The 19840-nt window shown below is 37.0% G+C and overlaps 1 protein-coding gene across 1 annotated transcript in view; it reads right to left on the reverse strand.

The window, feature by feature from the left end:
- The window catches only part of sgip1b (SH3GL interacting endocytic adaptor 1b), a 36038-nt gene that overhangs the window by 6803 nt on the left and 9395 nt on the right, over positions 1 to 19840 (reverse strand). Inside the window, exons 8-21 of the mRNA XM_081373636.1 lie at positions 19758 to 19769; positions 17406 to 17430; positions 17220 to 17299; positions 16999 to 17059; positions 15597 to 15677; positions 15419 to 15493; positions 13667 to 14344; positions 11572 to 11693; positions 6468 to 6672; positions 6268 to 6379; positions 6005 to 6160; positions 3305 to 3437; positions 2379 to 2581; positions 2225 to 2289 (exon numbers count right to left, since the gene is read on the reverse strand). Coding sequence (XP_081229762.1) covers positions 2225 to 2289; positions 2379 to 2581; positions 3305 to 3437; positions 6005 to 6160; positions 6268 to 6379; positions 6468 to 6672; positions 11572 to 11693; positions 13667 to 14344; positions 15419 to 15493; positions 15597 to 15677; positions 16999 to 17059; positions 17220 to 17299; positions 17406 to 17430; positions 19758 to 19769 — 2008 coding nt within the window. The remainder of the gene's footprint in view (positions 1 to 2224; positions 2290 to 2378; positions 2582 to 3304; positions 3438 to 6004; positions 6161 to 6267; positions 6380 to 6467; positions 6673 to 11571; positions 11694 to 13666; positions 14345 to 15418; positions 15494 to 15596; positions 15678 to 16998; positions 17060 to 17219; positions 17300 to 17405; positions 17431 to 19757; positions 19770 to 19840) is intronic.

Raw genomic sequence — 19840 nt, forward strand, 5'->3', positions numbered from 1 at the left:
TATCACTGCAATTTTTGCTCCTTTATTAAACATTTAAAATATTCACAAATTAATATGGAAAACATGTCGATTTTACTGGTTTCAAAGGCCAAATTAGAACCTGGAATTGATGTTTTTTCCCGCAGTGCTGAATGAGAAGAGCCATTAATATTATTAATAAACCATTGCTTTGGCTAAAATTACATCTCCATCTCCGTTGTTAAGCAGATGCGCTTTTAGAGAGAAATGCACATTTCATACGGATTAATCAGAAGGTATTAGCTTTCGATTCGAATTTGTTCGTTTTAAAGTGGACATTTCAAGCTTTAGCCTACATAGGCTATATTTTGTTTCAGTTCTCGCGCTCACAGATATCAGGAAAGTGCGTCTGATTGTTTTATTTTATTTTACAAAAGCACAGCGTTTTCTTGTTATTATGAGTTTACACAAATAAAAGTGGTTGAGAATAATGTATTATTATTTTCTGTCTGACCAGAAATGATAAAGTATTTAAAGTTGTTTCCACTGTTGATAGGAAAATGCAAGTGTTCGCGGCTGCGCCTCCGTGCCATGCAGTGCGCGCTCCACGCTCAGCTTTGTTCCTTTTTTGCATAAAAGCGTCTTCTAAATATAGCCTATTAAATGTTATAATTAAATCATATAAAATTATTATTATTTGCGTAGCTATACGCAAACACACCGTGTCTTCTAAGTCAGGTGACTGTAAATGCGCAAAAACTGTTTCCATTGCAGTTTTGTGAAATATTCCTTTTTCAAATTGCCTGAAAAACCCCCTCATGCGAGCGTAAAATTTTTTTTTGCGAAAAACTGGAGTTTTTGCGAAATTGACGTGTTTCCATTGTGCTTATTTTCAATTCGCAATTTCAATTTGCGCAATTTGAAGGGTAATGGAAACGCGGCTACTGTCTAATGCAGACAGGTTTTTTCAACGGTTCGGCAGTAAACGAGGCACTACGTAACTGCCAATAACCAATCAGCAAACCTCAAGATGACTGACATTTAATTTAGTTAATTAAATGAAAATTTTCATTGCAGGGCAGGGCCAGGTAACAATGCTAGACCAATCAACAAACTTTAAATGAAAAATTAAATGACTGACATATTATTGAAAAAATCAAACGTAAACGGGCGGGGCCCCCTATTGGGCGGGGCCCATGGGCTTGAGCCCAGTCAAGCCCAATGGTAAGTCCGGCCTTGGTGTTACTGTATTTTATTATTATTAAGCATTACTGTTTTACTATTTATATGATATTTTTAGCTTTAGTTTTTCTATTTACAACTTTGATTTTAATTTTAATGCTTTTTGTGCCTTTGTCAGTTTTATTAATTTTTAAAAAATATTTCTATATAGCTTTAATTTATTCTAATTTCAGTTTTAATTTGAATCATTTTAGTTCTTCAACTCCAACTTATTTTATTTTAATTAACTGCAAAGGCAACATTTCAAAATTTTCAAAAAAAGTTTTTATTCTAATACTTTTTATTTTAATCCAGCTTTATTCAAATTTTAATAACTTTAGTTAAGAATAAAAACAGTCTTAAGAATAATATACAGTAGCTATTCTTTTGAATAAATTATAAAGACTGTGCCAAATGCAGCGTTGTTTACGATATATATGAGCTGCTATTGGATATTTAATTGTATTTAATGGTTGGAGACCCAAGTTTGGTTTGAAGACGAAAAACATACCAAGCACAATGTTCTCTCACCAATGTCACCATTCCTGATTTCTAACACACACTCAAAACGTTTGGCGTGATCTTGCGGCTGTCAGAGCAGAAACGAAAGCTGATGCTCTCCGTATGTTTTTACATTGTCTCCGGTCACGTTCATATGTGAATTGTGTGAGCTTATTTCGTTCATTAGATCGCAAGATCTGAAAAATCCCATAAATTTACCCACCCATAGACCCTCCCCTCAAAGAAATCAGGACAGAAGTGGTTGAAAGTGGACAAAAGAGACGGATTAAAACATCAGGTGTAAACGGGAATGTGTCTCCCTCGTCTACTTTTGATCCGATCGACCAAAACGCATCTTAATACCAGGTGTAAAAATGGCCTTAGTTGGGCTTTGTGAATCCTTTCCTTAAGTAATTCAATTTACTGAAATTAGGGCAATCTGCCAGTTGTACCACATTGTACAGTTGCCAACATGAGCTAAACGTTCTAGCAAAGCTTTTAGAGGGCTTCCCTTCCAACCAGTTAACATCTAAAGGGGAATTACCTCCATTTTCAGATCTCTGTGAGAGCTCTGGGATCTTCCACGCAATTTTCTGCGTCTCTGGGTTCCTTTAAAAGCAAGGAATGAGAAAACATTACAATACATCAACACACTGCTGTTGATTTTTTTAGAGTGATTTTTCTTGATAGATCCTTACCAGGTGGCAGGTGGAAGCATGGCCTGGAGTTTGTTCACGCCACCATCCACTGCTACCATGAAGTGGATGTTGGTGAGTGGTGTGGGAGTGGCCATGGCCTCTGTGTTGTATTTATAGTCTATCCTGAGGTCTGTGCTGCTGGCATCACCACGCCAGCTCACCGCAAGGTTCAGCGGCGTGGACTGGATCCCTTGAGTGGACACCTGGAAGGACAAATCTCAAATATCTTACACTACTATAGAGAGGATGACCAGATTCCGGTTTAAAGGGGTCATGACATGAGAAATCAAATTTGCCCAGTGTCAGGAACAAGTGGATGGATTATTTTTAATGGCGTCATGGAGGTTTATATGTGTGGTTGGAGCATTTGACTGCAGATTGTTCTGTAAATGAGGCACAGTGTAATGGAGAGTTTGAGAAATCATAAGTAAATGATTTCATAATGCTTTGTTTGTAAATGAAGGTATTATATGGATAATGTCAGCCAATCATAACAGTGGCCATTTACTAACAAACCTTTAAAGGAGCGACCCCTTAAAAACGGATCATTTCAGACAATGAGGGTTGAAAATAATAATTTTCACACACACACACACACACACACACACACACACACACACACACACACACACACACACACACACACACACACACACACACACACACACACACACACACACACACACACACACACACACACACACACACACACACACACACACACACACACACACACACACACACACATATATATATATATATATAATTATTTATTTTTGTGTGTGTGTGTGTGTGTGTGCAAAAAACCTTTATTGACATTATGAATGAACCTCAAGAAACATTAAAATAATAAAAGAAAAATCCATGTCATGACCCCTTTAAATGATGTAGATCCTCACAGATCATGTTTATATGCACAATCCCACCTGGTACTTCAGCATGTCCACATTGTAATACGTGGCCTGTGGCCTCTGCTCAGCCACTTTCTTCAGGTGACTCAACAAGTTTGGCATATTCACCCAGAACTCCTTTGCGTCACCAGTAGGTGGTGAGGTGTCGCTGCAGGATGGAAATATTTCACGTAAAAATAATGCTATCTCAAAAGGGCTTTAAAACGTTGGCCAAGATGTTTTTTTTTTTAAACCAAAGCTGATATCTAGTGAGCAGAGTAGTCAAAGACTGTTAATAATGCTGATATAATGACACTGCACTTTAATGATAGCAAATAAAATGAATATACATTTACTGTACAAAAATAGAAATATTACATTCACTAAACAAAAAATATTTAAAAACATATTTAATATATTTAAAACATCCTCAACTTAATGTCTGCAAGTCTGTAAAATGACCACTCTTGTTAATAGGTTAGTTAACTGATGCAGATCATCTCAAAATTACCAATATAGGGCCAATATATATCAGACTGGACAAAGTATATTGGTTTGTCACTAAACAATAAACCTTTTCCCAGAAGTTCCCAGAAGTTTTTATCAGAAGCATTTATGTGCAGTGAAAAAGTATTAAGTAACTGTTGTTTATATAGCATTGTTATATTAGTATTATTTAAATACTAATATAGTATTATTGATATTTTTAAATAGCCTTTTTAAAGTTCTGATTCAAGTCATGATTTCTATATTTTTTTTTAAGGTTAAGTTTTTCCCTCTATTTTTTATGTTTTAGTTAAAGGGGTGGTATAATGCTCTTTTCACAAGATGTAAAATAAATCTCTGATGTCCCCAGAGTATGTATATGAAGTTTTAGCTCAAAATACCCCACAGATATTTTTATATAGCATTTTAAAGTTGTCAATTTTTGAGGGTGAGCAAAAATGCTCCGTTTTTGTGTCTGTCCATTTAAATGCAAATGAGCTGCTGCTCCCGGCGCATAGGGCAGAGCTACAACAGCTTGCACTCACACAGACATGCACTGAAAATTTCAAAAACTTTTAGCCTTTTATGTTCAAACCGGAGTCAGAAAGATGGAGAGACTCAAGAAGAAGTGACAACATGTAGACAACATTTCTGAATGGTTAGTTGATGAATTTATGTAGCTTATGTGTAGTTATCTTCTAGTCATTGATTAGTGTATTTTGTCTTGATAATCTATAAATCGTGTTTTCCGGGGGCGGGGTTTATGTAAATTTTATGGTTGGTGATGTCACTAACCCGGGAGGAATGTTGTGTAGTCCTACCAGCCCTTTGTTGTAGTCATTAAAAAGAAATTTCTGTAAAAGCAAATATCTCCCTTTGCTTTGAACTTTGAGCGTCGTAACTTTGCAGATGTTGTTTATGCTCAAACAGCAACATTACACACTAACTAAAGTTAGAAAAGTGTGATCATAATCAACCACCCCTTTAACAATAATAACAGTTAGCTATTTATTCAAAAGCTATGTTACATTGTCTACGTTTCCAACTAGGGATGAACATTATACCATATCGGTTATTAGCCGATATTATAATTTTTAAATGTATCTGTACTGTTTATTGTTTGATATATTGTTTGATTCAACATCAGCTGATTTTCAGCGGATTTTTAACTGTTCAAGCTAATTTTCCCTATTTTTACATTTAGATTACCTATTAGACGTCATCTAATGCTTACAGTTAATCAACATCAATAAATTAATAAAAAAATTAAATGTAATCTTAAGTAGAATTAAAAATGAATATATATTTTTCATACTGTACATTATAATGTTGTGATGCCTAAATTTGCTTGTAGCTGTCACAGTTGAGTTCTTTTTTAGTTTGCTTTCTGTCTGCTTTTCCCAGCCTGTCGGTGCCGTAGTTAGTTCCCTTGGTTACTGATTTGATTCATCATTCAATTCAGCTGTGCGAGTTTGATTACCTTTGATTGCTCTTGATTTTAAGGGTACGTTTACACGACAACGACATGCTTAAAACTGAGAGTTTTCTGTGTACAGATGACACTATTGTCAAAACGATCCCCATTCACACAAATCCGCGAAAACGACTAAAATGCTGTTTTCTGCTGCCAGGCCATTAGATGGCGATGAAACACTATAGATTGAACACGTAATACACGTTAATGACGTCATCTTTTCACAAATTCAAGTATTTGTTGTTTACACAGAGACCGTTAACTTGCACTTTGAAACCCGTTTTCAAAACTTTGCATTTTCTTTCTGAATGAACGGCTAAAATTTTACGTTTTTAGTTGAAAACAATGTCATGTAAACAGCCCCTAAGTTCCAGTGTCTCTTTTCTCATTTGCCTGGTCTCATCAGTGCATAACGGTTGTTACGTTTCCTTGTACTCACTTTTGAATCTAATCTTTTTCGTCGTGTGTTCTCAACAACCGGTTAGTGACAGTAGCATTTAGTTTTTAGTGTTTTGTTTTTAATACATTTAGAGAAAATAATATATAATTTGTAATACTGACCATAACATAAACATAAATATTGGTTTATTGGTATCAGCCATTATTTTAATATTGAGACAACTCTAATTTCAACATCACTCACCTAAGTTCTACTCTCAAGCAAAGTTCTCCTTTACAGTGGGATGATTACAAACTATTTCTAAAACGAGTTGACAATCATTAAAAAGCCTGGTTCAACTGAACGATTCATTCACTAGTTGCAGGTGTTGTATTACCAGCACAGCAGCTGAGGGTTGGGAAGGACCTGGTCCAGCTGACTGTACTGGCTGATGGTGAAGGTCAGCACTGGTGGACTGGGGTGGCTGGAGAAGTGTCTGGTGATCCCTGCTGGGAAAGACAGCACCATCTCACCAGTGATCTTCACCAAACACCTACAACACACAGCAAGACACAAGAGAAAAACATTAAATTCAACAAATTTTAACTAAACACGAGCTAAATTCAAAATCTGACTTTAAAATATGCCCTGCAGGCTTACCTAGTTGGATCTGCTCCTTTAAAGTAGGCGCTGATGGTCTCCGTGAAGGCGGCTGCCACTGGTAGAGTGTCTTGTGGTCCCATTGTGAGAGGACTTGGACCTCTGGAACATGCTGAAATACAGAAGGAGATCTAATTTGATCTAAATATCACACAACTTACTGAACTGAAGAAGGCATTGTGCCTTGTTATCATCTTCACACTGTGTATAATCAGCGATAACTGACTTGGGACAGCTGTGTTGTGGCCCACCTGACACAGAGAGGTTCAGTTCTCGGCCCAGTGTAGGTGTGGAGGCTGTGCTCAGAGAGGTGACGGAGGAGATGGAGGAGGTGCTCTCAGCTCTGGCCAGAGGAGCAAAGGGTGGAGGACTCCAGGAGTGGATCGGGGGGCTGAAGGGACGGGCCTGAGGGGAAACAGAAATAACAGCTTGAACCAGGCATTACAAATCTGACGCCTAGTTCACACTCCCTTAATGAACAATTGCAACTATTGTTGTCTTTGAGCAGTATATGGGTATAAATAAATACCCATAAATACTTGAGTTTAATGTTTGGATCTTTAGTTAGTGAGAACAACCAGAAGCAAGATGACTTAAAATATTTAAAATGAGATAAAACAAGATTCTGATTAGCTAAAAAAGATACAAATCAAGATGTAAACTGAAATCATATTTCTTATTTTACTTTGTGTCCTTAACAACTGCCATTTTTATTTAAGAATTAAATAAAATATTAGCCCCTTTCACACATAATACACTATTTACTGGTAAATTATCTTGTGTGAACAGGACCTTTTCAAAAATACTGGTAAATCGGTTCTGGCAAATTACAAGTACGAGAAGTTGTAACATTACCAGTGAAATACTGGTATGGTGCTCAGTGTGAAACAGAGAATGAAGAGTACCGTTATGAGCATGTACGAGGTCCGAATGGCAAATCATAAAGTTCTTATGGAGATGATTACTCTGTGCTGTTTACAGTAAGCTCTACTGCTTTTTAATAGTTTTTCTATGTTTATATGAGCTAGATGGACATCTTTGACCATTGCGCCATGTATCTCAACTTTTTAAATGTGTCACGCTCGAGACTTTTCCATTCATCAGCGCTGCAGCTCTGCAGCTGGATACTAATATGTAGGGCTGTAGTCAACCAAAGAAATGCTTAGTCGACCAAAGTCCTGTCCTGCACAACGATTAGTCGACTAAAAAAAAAAAAAAAAAAAAAAGACGCGATGTTTTGCATTTTGATTGAACATTTATTAAACAATTGTCATAGAGCATTTATAAAACAACAACGAAAAAACGTTTTTTTGTTTTTTTTTGACACCTGGGATCCTCCGCGAAACGGTTCTCATTCGCGCTTGAATAAGGCCGGCAACACACTGGCTGCTGGCGTTAGAGTCTCAGCTGCGTTGGGTGTCTGTTTTTATTTCGGCTCCCATGTTAACAGGTTGGAGTTTGCACACAGCCTGCGTGAGACACGCGTCTCAGGCGCGGCTCGAGCCACGCGGAAAACGCGTGCATGCTAGAAATAGAACCGACGCCTGAGTGTTCCAGCGGGAGTGTTCTCTGGCTAGAGCGCAGAACAGCGGAGTTTGTATGGACCGAAGTGCATGTCTGAGCTTGTATTGCTGCTGTTGCTTTGACATTGTGGAAAATAGAATAATAGAAACAAAATGTATAAGACTTTTTACCCGTTATTATCATCAATCTAAATTAATCTCGTTTTTAATTTAGGCTATCTTAATTTCGTTTTTCTTTATTTAAATTTCGTTTTTCTTTATTTAAATTTCGTTTTTCTTTATTTAAATTTCGTTTTTTCTTTATTTAAACTTAGTTTTTCTTTAGGCCTATTTAAATTTCGTTTTTCTTTATTTAAATTTCGTTTTTCTTTATTTAAATTTCGTTTTTTCTTTATTTAAATTTAGTTTTTCTTTAGGCCTATTTAAATTTCGTTTTTCTTTATTTAAATTTCGTTTTTCTTTATTTAAATTTCATTTTTTCTGTATTTAAATTTAGTTTTTTTCTTTATTTAAATTTCGTTTTTCTTTATTTAAATTTCGTTTTTCTTTATTTAAATCTACCCTTTACTGTGTCAGTAATTTGTTAGTCAAAAAAATATTAGACTACCTTAAAAGTATTGCTTAAGTTAACAGACTGTGTGCGTTTTATATCACTAGTGCAGTGTCCATTCTCGGATAATATTTCCTAAGCCCTGCTCGCGTGAGGTGCGCCGCTTCCCGCTCGAGCTGTTCTGTAGTTTACTATTAATTCTGAACGTGTCGCGTCTCGTGTGTCTGTCTATATTGCACCAAATGCGACACTGCACTCCCTTGTGAAGTCGATTGAATGAACGGTTCTCGAAATAATCTAAATGCAAACGGACAGACAGACACATAGAGATTACTACCTATATTCCTTACTGAGCGCGAAGCAGCAGTGCAGCCAGCCACAGGTGCGGTTCCCGAGTGTTCTACGTGGTGCGCTAAACTGTGGCGATGTTACAAAATAAATTAAAGCATTTAAAGTTGGGGATAAAACATAGGCTAATTATATTTAGAATACAGTAATATATAACTGCTTATAAAGGAATAAATATCAAGGAGTAAATCAATGAAAATTTCTTTATTGGTGAAAAAAAACAAGTAATAAAAACTTAGTGAGTGTTTTAGCGCAATTTTCTGACGTCATGGGATCACAACACTAAGAGATAGTAAATCTTTTCCTGGATTTTTTTTGTGCGTTCCCGAGATTAGACCTTCCTTAACATAATGCCGAAAACCCGAAGTCTCTAGGTGGTCTGGTTGAGGAGTAGAAGTGCAAGATTGGTGCGCACAGACAGAACAGAAATCATGAGTTAACAATCGCAATTTTGTCCGGTGGAAAATTGCGCTAAAAAAAAATTATGCGACTGGTCGACCAATGAGAATGTCAGTCGACCAAGACGGCATCGACCGATTAGTCGACTAAACGACTAAAGTTGACAGCCCTACTAATATGCGCATCTCCTGTTTTTTAAGAGAAAAAAAAAACACGTTTTGTGTGATCATCTCCCTACGCCTGTCCCTCAGAAGTAAAACATTTTTTTTTTAACTTAAGTAGAATGTTGCGCTTTACACTTAAGTGGAATCCGTATGTTCGTTTGGCCGGAAGCTAGTTATTTTACTTTATAAAGTTTTAAAGGGGTCATATAATGGTACATGCACTTTTACAAGTTGATTGTACTGAAATGTGTGTTGGCAGTGCCTGTACACAACCATCATAAAATTATAAAAATCCATCCAGTGGTTTTTTTTTAATCTCCTTATATGTTTGACCCTCTCTGAAATCAAGCCGTTCGACCGTGTGACGTCACACGGTCGGACGCCCCTCCCACGATTGTGATTGACAGCTGCAGCGTTTCAACACAGTCCCGCCCTCGCTCATGAGCGAGCTGTCAATCATAGTCCGCGCGTCATTGTTGATACCCTCACTGGAGCGCTGTCTATGAGCAGAATGGCGTCTGCAATTGTTCTTCGGTGTAATAAGGAACACAGCAGTCATTTGGATGTTCCTAAATCCGAGCCGTTGAAGATGCAGTGGCTGAGTTTTGTTTTTGAAGGGATATGCCCAAAGGATTGACGCGGGGATTCCCTCACGGGGATTCCCCACAGACAGCTTTACAAACGAGAAAAAACGGATCGGTACCAACGTGTTCCTGCTGAACCTCCAGAAGTGAGTGTGATGTTTTATTAACCTTTATATTAATATTTATATTAATCTTTGCAAATTTGCAAACCTTGCTGCACTTCATGATGAATGCATCTAAGGTTTACACTCCGGGTACATTACGGCATGTTTTCTATGTACGACGTTCTCAATATAATTCATAATCCCACGTTTATAATGAACAAGGCGTTATGGTTTTTGTGTTACAAACGGTGTCCGCACAGAACAGAGGGGCGGGGCGAGCAAAGCTCATTATCATTTAAAGACACATGCACTGAAACGGCGTGCTGAAAACAGAGCTGTTTTTGAGCAGGTGAAATTAGTGTTTTCATACAATACTAATGAGAATTTTTAATTAAAGTATATTACAAACTTTTAATTTAGACCCTAAAGAATCATATTAGCTTGTACAAAAATGGCATTATATGACCCCTTTAAATATGGATATTTTTCTTACACAAACGCATCGCTTCGTTTCAGAAGGCCTTTATTAACCCCCCAGAGCCGTGTGGAGCACTTTTATGATGGATAGATGCACTTTTATGGACTTCAAAGCAGAAACGGCCATTCACTGCCATTCTAAAGCTTGGAAGAGCCAGGACATTTTTTAATTTAACTCCCGATTTTATTCGTCTGAAAGAAGAATGTCATATACAGTACCAGTCAAAAGTTTGGAAACATTACTATTTTTAATGTTTTTGAAAGAAGTCTCTTATGCTCATCAAGCCTGCAGTTATGCATTATGAAATATTATTTCAATGTTGGAAACAGTTGTGCTGCTTAATATTTTTTTTATAACCTGAGATACTTTTTTCAGGATTATTTGATGAATAAAAAGTTAAAAAGAACTGTATTTATTTAGAATAGAAATCTTTTGTAACAATATACACTACCGTTCAAAAGTTTGGGAACAATAACTATATATTTTTTTAAGAAATTAGTACTTTAATTCAACAAGGATGCGTTAAATTGATAAAAGGTGATGGTAACGATTTATAGTGTTAGAAATGTTTTTATTTTGAATAAATGCTGTTTTTATGAATAAATGCTGTTAACGTTTTACTCATCAATGAATCCTGAAAAAAGTATTCCAAAAAAATATATTAAACAGCACAACTGTTTCCATCATTGATAATAACTGAGTATCAAATCATCATCTTAGATGATGTATGTTTTATGATGTTTTAAAATATATTAAAAAAGAGAACCATTATTTTAAATTGTAATAATATTTCATAATATTACTGTTTTTTGTTTTTTTTTAACTGCAGGCTTGATGAGCATAAGAGACTTCTTTCAAAAACATTAAAAATAGTAATGTTTCCAAACTTTTGACTGGTACTGTACACCTAGGATGGCTTCAGGTGAGTAAATCATGGGCTAATTTTCATTTTTGGGGGAACTATCCCTTTAACGCTAAAAAGCCAGAACACCGTTGCTTGTATGAACAGCATATTTGTGTAATTCTGGTAATTTTACAGTAATTTACTGGGATTACAGTACGCTAATGTCTTTGACAATGTGTTGAGAACCACTAGGCATCTTCTTTTGAGGTGAAATTGTTCAAATGTTCCACAGCAGTGGAGAGAGTCATACCAGATCTGCTAGGTTTGGTTTTCCAGGTGGTAGTTTCGGTCGTGATGACGGTCTTGGTGGAAGAGGCGGGATGGGGCTGCCAGCAGACAGTGGAGTGCCAGCACGTGCGGGAGAGGACGGCCCTAAGAACATACAATAAGATAATTATTACAGAAGTACTTCAGTGTGGTCATTCATTAATTTATCATTAATTTTTATTATTACTAAAGGAACAGTTCACCCAGAAATGAAAATGATCCCACGATTTACTCACCCTCAAGCCATCCTAGGTGTATATGACTTTCTTCTTTCAGCCAAACACAATCAAATAGTCATATTAAAAAAATATCCTGGCTCTTCCAAGCTTTATAATGGTGTTGAATAGTGCCTGAGTTTTTGAAGCTCCAAAAGTAATCCATACGGCTCGATGGGGTTAATAAATGCCTTCTGAAGTGAAGCGATGGAAAATATCCATATTTAAAACTTTCTAAACTATAATCACTGGTTTCCGGCAATGGCCATACGTGCCATCACGAGAGAGTTGAGTTCAGGCGGAAGGGTGACCTCTGACTCTATGTATGATGTATGAGTAGCGTAAGCTTAGGTGCTTAAGCTTAAATCGTGGGATCATTTTCATTTTTGGGTGAACTAATAATATTCTTATTAATGCAGCTGTTAAGATAATAATAATAATAATAATAATAATAAGATAAATAATAATAATTGCTCCTGTTGACATGGTGATTTCTTTCATTTGTTCAGTTTTATTATATAATAATAATAATAATAATAATAATAATTGTATTGGTTCTCATTTAGTTTAATGGATTATTAATAATACTGAATGAGTTTAAAATATTAATAATACTCTGTCTTGTTACAGTATTTCTCTGAGAAGGTGAAAACTGTAATCTCTTGTAAACTGTAAACTCTTTTGAATAAAGTTAATTATCTATCTATTTCCCTTGATGAAATGTGATATTGCCATTATGCCATTACAGCAGTACGGAGCCCTGCACATGACATAAAAACAAGAATTTGTTCCCACAAATTGTTGATTTGTTCCCTTGTTTTAGTTAAATCATGGCTATAGTATAACTAAACTAAACAAGGGAATTAATTGGTAAAACATGACTACAATGATTTTTCTTTAGTACTGTATGTCATGTGCTCAGTACTTTAGTGAAGTAAGATGCTAAATATTTTTGGACAAAGGAAATAATGAAATTTAGGTGTGCTAGCCAATAAGAGAACATTCATAGTTTAAAAAATAACGCAAAACAATTTATTTTGTTCAAAAGCAACTGAACAGAAAAAACAAGCTAAGATCAGTTAGCTCCATGGATGCAAGCTTTAGCATTTTGAAACTCTCCATTCAATACTGTAAGACTCCACTGGTCTAGAAATTAGTCTTTTTTTTCTTTCTTCATTATTTCCATGTCAATTTGTCATTATGCTCTCTTCAGTATTAAAAGGATATTTATTTACCCATTTACTCACCCTCATGCCATCCCAAATGTATATGACTTTTTTCTTCAGATGAACACAAACAGATTTTTAGAAAAACAATCCATCTCTGTGAGTCTGTATACTGCAAAGGACCTCCAAAGTTGATGCTGATTCGGCGGTAATACTTATGACAAATAAATGTCTTCTAAAGCGAAACAATAGGTTAGAAAAATATTGAATTACTGTAAAAAAACCATCGCTTCTGGTCATATGTGGGTTCATGAGAGCGTTGTGAAGCGCTACAAAAGTGCATCCTGACGCACACGCGAGAAGTGATGCAGAAACACAGAGGATGTTTACATCAAGCATGAACAATGTATGACCATTGGCAAGAAGCAATGGTTTATAGGTTTAAAAGAGTAGCTATTTTCTTACTTTTCGTGTTAGTTTTGCTTGGTTTTTTAAGAGTCAACTTTGAGGGTCCCATACACTTGCATTATATGGACTCACAGAGAGAGTTTATTATCCTTAAAGATCTTTGTTTGCATTCATCTGAGGAAAGAAAATCATATACTGTACAACTGGAATAGCATGAGTACGAGTAACTGATGAGAGAATTTTCCGTTTTTGGATGGAGTATCCCTTTCAGTAACAACTGCTAACTTACCACTGCCGGGCCCCGGGGAGCCCATCACACTCCTGTAAGTAGGAGGGGGCAGTGGAGGCGGGGTTCCTCTGAAGCTTCCTGCTGCAATGTCTTTGGGTGATGTGCCAAACACAGTAAACTCGTCCCTCATGCTCGCCAAGTCAGGGGTTCTTCTACTGTCGTCTCTCAAGGTGAGAGGGGAAGGTATGGCTCCATGTGGAGGGTGATCCGCTGGCAGGAAGGGCAGTCCAGGGCTGGCAGGGGTCACGGGGGACTCTAGGGTGAGCTCAGGCTCTGGGAGCTGAAAGCAGCAGGGAAGGTCCAGGGGACTCAGAGGAGAGTCTAAGGGCGGTGGTGGTGGAGGTGAATCTGGAGGCGGGATGGAGTGCAGGGGGGGAGGGGGCGAGGCGGGAGGCGGCAGGTTGAGGGGCGAGGTCGGAGGCGAGTCCGCAGGGGAAGAGGACAGAGGTGGGGAAGGGGCGGGTTCATCTGGTGGAGGAGGTCTGGCGGGAGAGCCCTCGCTGAAGCTCACCCAACTGCACTGCACCACATCTGATCCAGACCTGGGTGTCTCTACAGGCCCGAAAACACAGTCCAAGTCAGGCATAAATGCCCCTGCGGCCGGGTCAGATAATGAGGAATCCTGATAGGCTGAAGCTGATCCATGTCCTCTGACACTAGGAACCACGCTATAATAACCTGATTGGAAAGAACAACAATGAACAGTCAAATACTCTTCCATCTTTCACCACCACCACAAAACTAGGGGTGTGCAATATGTATTGCATATATGTATATAATTGTTGTTTTAACAGTGTTGAAGCTGACATTATAGAGTATGTCGCTCACTGCAAAAACTTGCCTTGAGAGTGCACACTTTCACTTTTGCCTTGTAAAATAGAGTTAGAATGTCCTCAAAATTCAATATATGGGGCAAAAATTACCCTTTATGAGCTTTTGTATTGAATAACTTTTTATACAACAGTTCAATAAACAAGGAAATAATATTGTGTTACATTTTAGACTCAATGTTGACAAAATAGTTTTTTTGCTCTTTTTCACCAATGAAAATAGTTTCAAACAAAGCTGCAATGAAACTGTTGTGCGTCTCTGAGCAACACACAATGGACACTGTACTATCCCATGAGGCCACAGGATAGGATTTGTGAATGGCAGTGAAGCCCCATGGTTCGGCACGCATGTGATTCACATATTAATTGCTAAGTTTGAGCCTCATCGAGGGAAAGTTGATCATTTGCACGCTTTTTTCTTGCCAATTTTCACATTCAAGCGATTTTAAACCATTTCAGCGCAAATGCTGTTTTAGATGCAGCTTCTGTAGCAGTTCTGCAGTGCAAAAAAGACATTTGATTGGTAACAGCCTATAGTGTCTTATTATTCTAATTGAATTTATTGATCAAATGTAAGAATTTGACAAAATATGATGCATATATCTAATAAGGTTAGAAAAAAAATCCCTTATAAAGGTAAACCGCCCCAGGAAATCAATTTAAGGTGGCAAAAATGTCCACAACAGACCTAAACCAGTAAAAGTACCAGCACAAAAACACACTCAGCAAAATAGTCAAATTATCGTTACTGACAAAATCATAGAAAATATTGGGATATCATTTTTGACAATATCGCACACCCCTACCACAAACATAAAGCTAGGAACAAGTATTCTAGAGAAAGACGATCCTGGAACTCAGTTCTTTGAAAAGAATGAAATGACATGTTTTTGGATGCTTAATTGGAACTGTCAGTACGTACCGGAGGATTCTACAGAGCTAGAGCTGCGTCCAGGTGGAGTGACAGGAATGTTCTTTGGAGGAAGTGGAGGCGGAACTGAAAAGACAGTTGACAGGGCATGTTCGGAAAGAAGTACTACCTTACTGAATATTGCGCTGAATAAAGACTGTTTTGTAAGATGATGAATGTGGAGCAGTACCAGCAGTGGGCAGAGATCTGCTCAGAACACATGTGGAGAGAGAGGCGGACTGACACCAGGGCTCCGGCTCAACCAGGAACACTGTCATTAACATTAATGAAAGAAACGCCCATCAATACAACCCTTGACCAACACAAATATTTCATAAGACAAAGCAAAGCAAGACACAGAAGAACATTTTTCTGATAAACTGATTAACCTGTTAACTGTCACCCCCTTTTTGAGCATAGATTTGAACTTGTAATTTATGAATACTTTAGAAATCAGACGTCTCTTTTTAAAAAAAGTCTCTTTTTAAAGGAAACACTCAGCAGATTATTGCAGAAGTGAAAGTAGCTTGCAAAAATAAAAGTGTTAAAAGTTATAGAAATCTAAAGAGTTTATTGTAAAGTAACTTTTTTTTATACAAAATATATATTTCACAAAATAATTTGGACTCTATAATGGCTAGAAAATCAATGCCATATGTCTAACCAAGTTGTGTTCCAAATTTGAAGTTGATATCACAAAAATTGAGCCAGCTAAAAGGTTTTATTGTATCATATCTCCATGGTAACGCAATGTCCAATTTCAAAACGGTATTCATAGGATGACTTTTGAGTGTTTAAAGTGCCCCTGGTATGCTATTTCCTATATTACCTTTTATTTAGTGTGTAATAAGGTCTGCAAAGTTTTAGGTCAGATTTTTTTCTCCTAAAAGAAAGGATCGATTGTGAACTGCGTCTGCAATTCCAGTCTCACTTCCTGTTACAAACCTATGTAACATGTAACAAATTTGCATAATGCCAACCTATGGTCTTCACTGGCTGCCCACAAACAACCGGCCCTCAAACACTGTAGTTGTAGCTGAGGTCTGGTAGAGTTTGGTTTGTGCTGTCAATCGTCGAGAAGACACTATGCATGCACATCAAAAGGACTCACGCTGGAATTGATACAGAAAAACCGATGCCAAAATTACTGTTCGTAACAATTTGTGTACAAGTGCTGAGGAAGCGTCGGTAATGGGAGTTTCGTTTCTGGCACGTGCTAAAAGCAGTCGACCAATCACAACAGACTGGACCATCTGACCAATCAGAGCAGAGTATTATCACTGAAAGAGTCTGAATCTTTGAGCAAATGGCTTTTAGGCTCTATTGTAGGAGACCTAAAATGGAACATTTAAAATGGCATAATGGGGCAACTTTAAGCTTTCAAATTATGCCTAATTTATGATGATTACTAAAATTTGTGGTGGGGAAAAAAAGGCAATAAAAAATGTGTGCCAAGAGTCCTGCTGTCGAGACACAGACAGTTAACAGGATAATCTTGTAAACCACATATAACATTTTGCCACATAAAATAACCCAGCAATGTAAGGTTATTTATAAGTATGAATGTAACTTTCCATAATGGAAAGCGTTACCTTCTGAGCTGTGTGCTTCAAAATTGGTCTCAAACGGTGGGCCGAAAAACGCTGCTGTGTGCTCTCTTTTTATGCGAGACATAAAAAAGAAAAACAACAAGTCCAAAATATACCAAGAGTATGCAGGCAGTGAAATTTAGAAAGGTTACTCAACTGAAAATGAATAATTCAATAGTGAGCAGAACCACAAAGTCCCATAAGGATTGGTGATGATGGCACACTAACCTGGGCGGGTCTGAACCAGGCCCTGGGGTTGTCGTGGGTGTTGGAGTAGATCGTCTTGGTCTGGCAATCTCCTCACCTGGAATATGCAAAGAAGACAACTATTTAAAAGTGACAGCCATGATAGACAAACTGGAGTGATACGACAATACAAGTCATGTCGATATTTCCAAATTAACACTCACTTGACAGGTTTCGTTTCATCTGGCACTGTAACAAAGGTCACAGAAGAAGATAACAAAGACATTTCAAGGACCACAAACACTATATACAACATTTATATGAACTAACATGAAGGGATAGAAAGAAAATGTTTTTGAAAGAAGTCTCTTATGTGCACCTAGTTAACATCTTGCAAAATACTTTTTTTCACAGAATTTGGTGATATAAACTCGCAACTGCCAGTTCTAAAGTCAGAACTGTGAGTTAGAAAGTCAGAATTGGTGATATATAGTCGTATTTGCATTATAAAGTTAGAATTGCGAGATATAAACTCCCAATTGCGAGTTATAAAGCCAGATTTATGTGATATAAAGTCAGAATTGCGAGCAAGCTTCCATAGTTTTCCATTTAATAATAATATATATTAATTTAATATTTATTATTTTCCATTTAATAATATATATCAAAATGTCATTTATTCCTGTGATCAAAGCTGAATTTTCAGCATCATTACGCCAGTCTTCAGTGTCACATGACCTTTCAGAATTCATTCTAATATGATGATTTGCTGCTCAAGAAACATTTCTTATTATTATAAATGCTGAAAACAGTTGTGCTGCTTCATGTTTGTGGAAACTGAAATATTTGTTATCAGGATTCTCTGATCAATAGATAGCTCAAAAGAACAGCATTTTGTAACATTATAAATGTCTTAACTGTCACTGTTGATTGCTTTTAAGCATTGATGCTTAAAAAAAAAAGTATTAATTTCTTTAAAAAAAAAAAAATACTTTTGAACAATAGATACAAGTTAGAGGTGGGCAATATGACCAAAATTGAAATGACCAAATGAAAGAGACAAAACAATAGAACAACTAATATTAGAAAACTATAGTAAATTCTGATTAGATGGGCCACAGTCAAAAGTGGAAATATGTGCATACCTGCGACCACATATTATTTTTAAGCAAATACTTGTACCTAAATCTCAACCCCTTGACACATTTCTACCATTGCACTGAATATATAGTCCCATCATGTGAGATAACAGGTATTTTTTGGCACCTGGACATTGTTTTCCATCAGTTCCATTTATCATTGAAAATAGGGTTGCAAAGGGGCGGAAAATTTCCATGGGAAGTTAGCTGGGGAGTTTTGGAAATATTCATTACCACGGCAACCGCTTGCGTGTCCACTCTGAAAGTAACTGTACACATAAGAGACGGATAGATACATTATTTAAGGTTATTTCTATTCGTTAGAATATTGATATATGAACTTGTTGTCAAGTAAGCCCCGTTGCGAGCATGTCCGTCTCTCTAAACTTTCAGTGTGCTGCACTGCTCTAGTTGACTTCTGCGCCTTCCCCCCGAAAATATCACGTTAATTTTGAAAACGTAATTCCTTTTGTGGATCCTCTTGGTCTTTCTTCATGTTTCTTTGACAAATATATCAGTGTCTCAGTCTCACGCACACTGCACATGAGTTAACCACGCCTACTTATTTACATGTTGCGGTATATACGGAATAAAAAAATCTGTTACGGTTGACATTTTCTTCCGCGGTAACGATATATACCATCATACCGCCCAGCCCTACTTATGTGGTAAATAAAGTTATGCTAGCTTATTTAGCATCTAACTTATCAGCTTGTTATCTACTAGATGAATACATTTGTATGTGATATTTGCAATTTAAACATTTAATAAATATATTTCCCCATAATATCATCAAAACTTACTTCACTTTGTTTAGTCCACAGGCTCAAATGTGTGCATTCAATAGTCTTGTGCTTTGGGCTTCTGTACATGTGATGGGGGCATGCACAGTGGCAGTAGGGGGTGTGGTCTCAATAGCCATGCAGTAAGCAGTGTGCTATGTGCATGTGATTGAGGAATGGCATGGATATTCAAGTGTATTTGAATGGCATCTGTTTGTTTTAGTCAAGATTATGCTAAAATATACTTTCCTCAACTATATTTAAGTTCCCTATCAGAGCCAACCTTCAACTTTGAAAAATCCCAGTTTATTCCCGTTTATTCCCATAAATTCCCGTTAATTCCCTTAAATTCCCATTAATTCCCATGGAAAGTTTCCATCTTTGAAAATTCCCAGAATTTTGCAACCCTAATTGAAAACTAATGAAGCTTCTCTGACACAACTGATGAGCGGCAAACATTTTCAGGTAATGGACAACAGAGTCTAGGTGCCAACACTGAACTCCATCTGACATTCACACCCAACATGCAGTACAGTAACACAACATGAAGCATCATCACAATGAAATGTTCAGTGCGCATGCAATAGCAACATCAATATCATATCAGTACATTTTGGTAATATTTATCTATCACATTTACAATAACCATACTTACTGGACTTCGTCTCTGAGATCAGCAAAAAAGGAGAAAGAACAGACCTGGTCAGAGAGTGAGTAACAGATCAGTACTATTAACAA

Source organism: Scardinius erythrophthalmus (assembly GCF_964197995.2).
Source record: "Scardinius erythrophthalmus genome assembly, chromosome: 9".
Lineage (NCBI taxonomy): Eukaryota > Metazoa > Chordata > Actinopteri > Cypriniformes > Leuciscidae > Scardinius > Scardinius erythrophthalmus.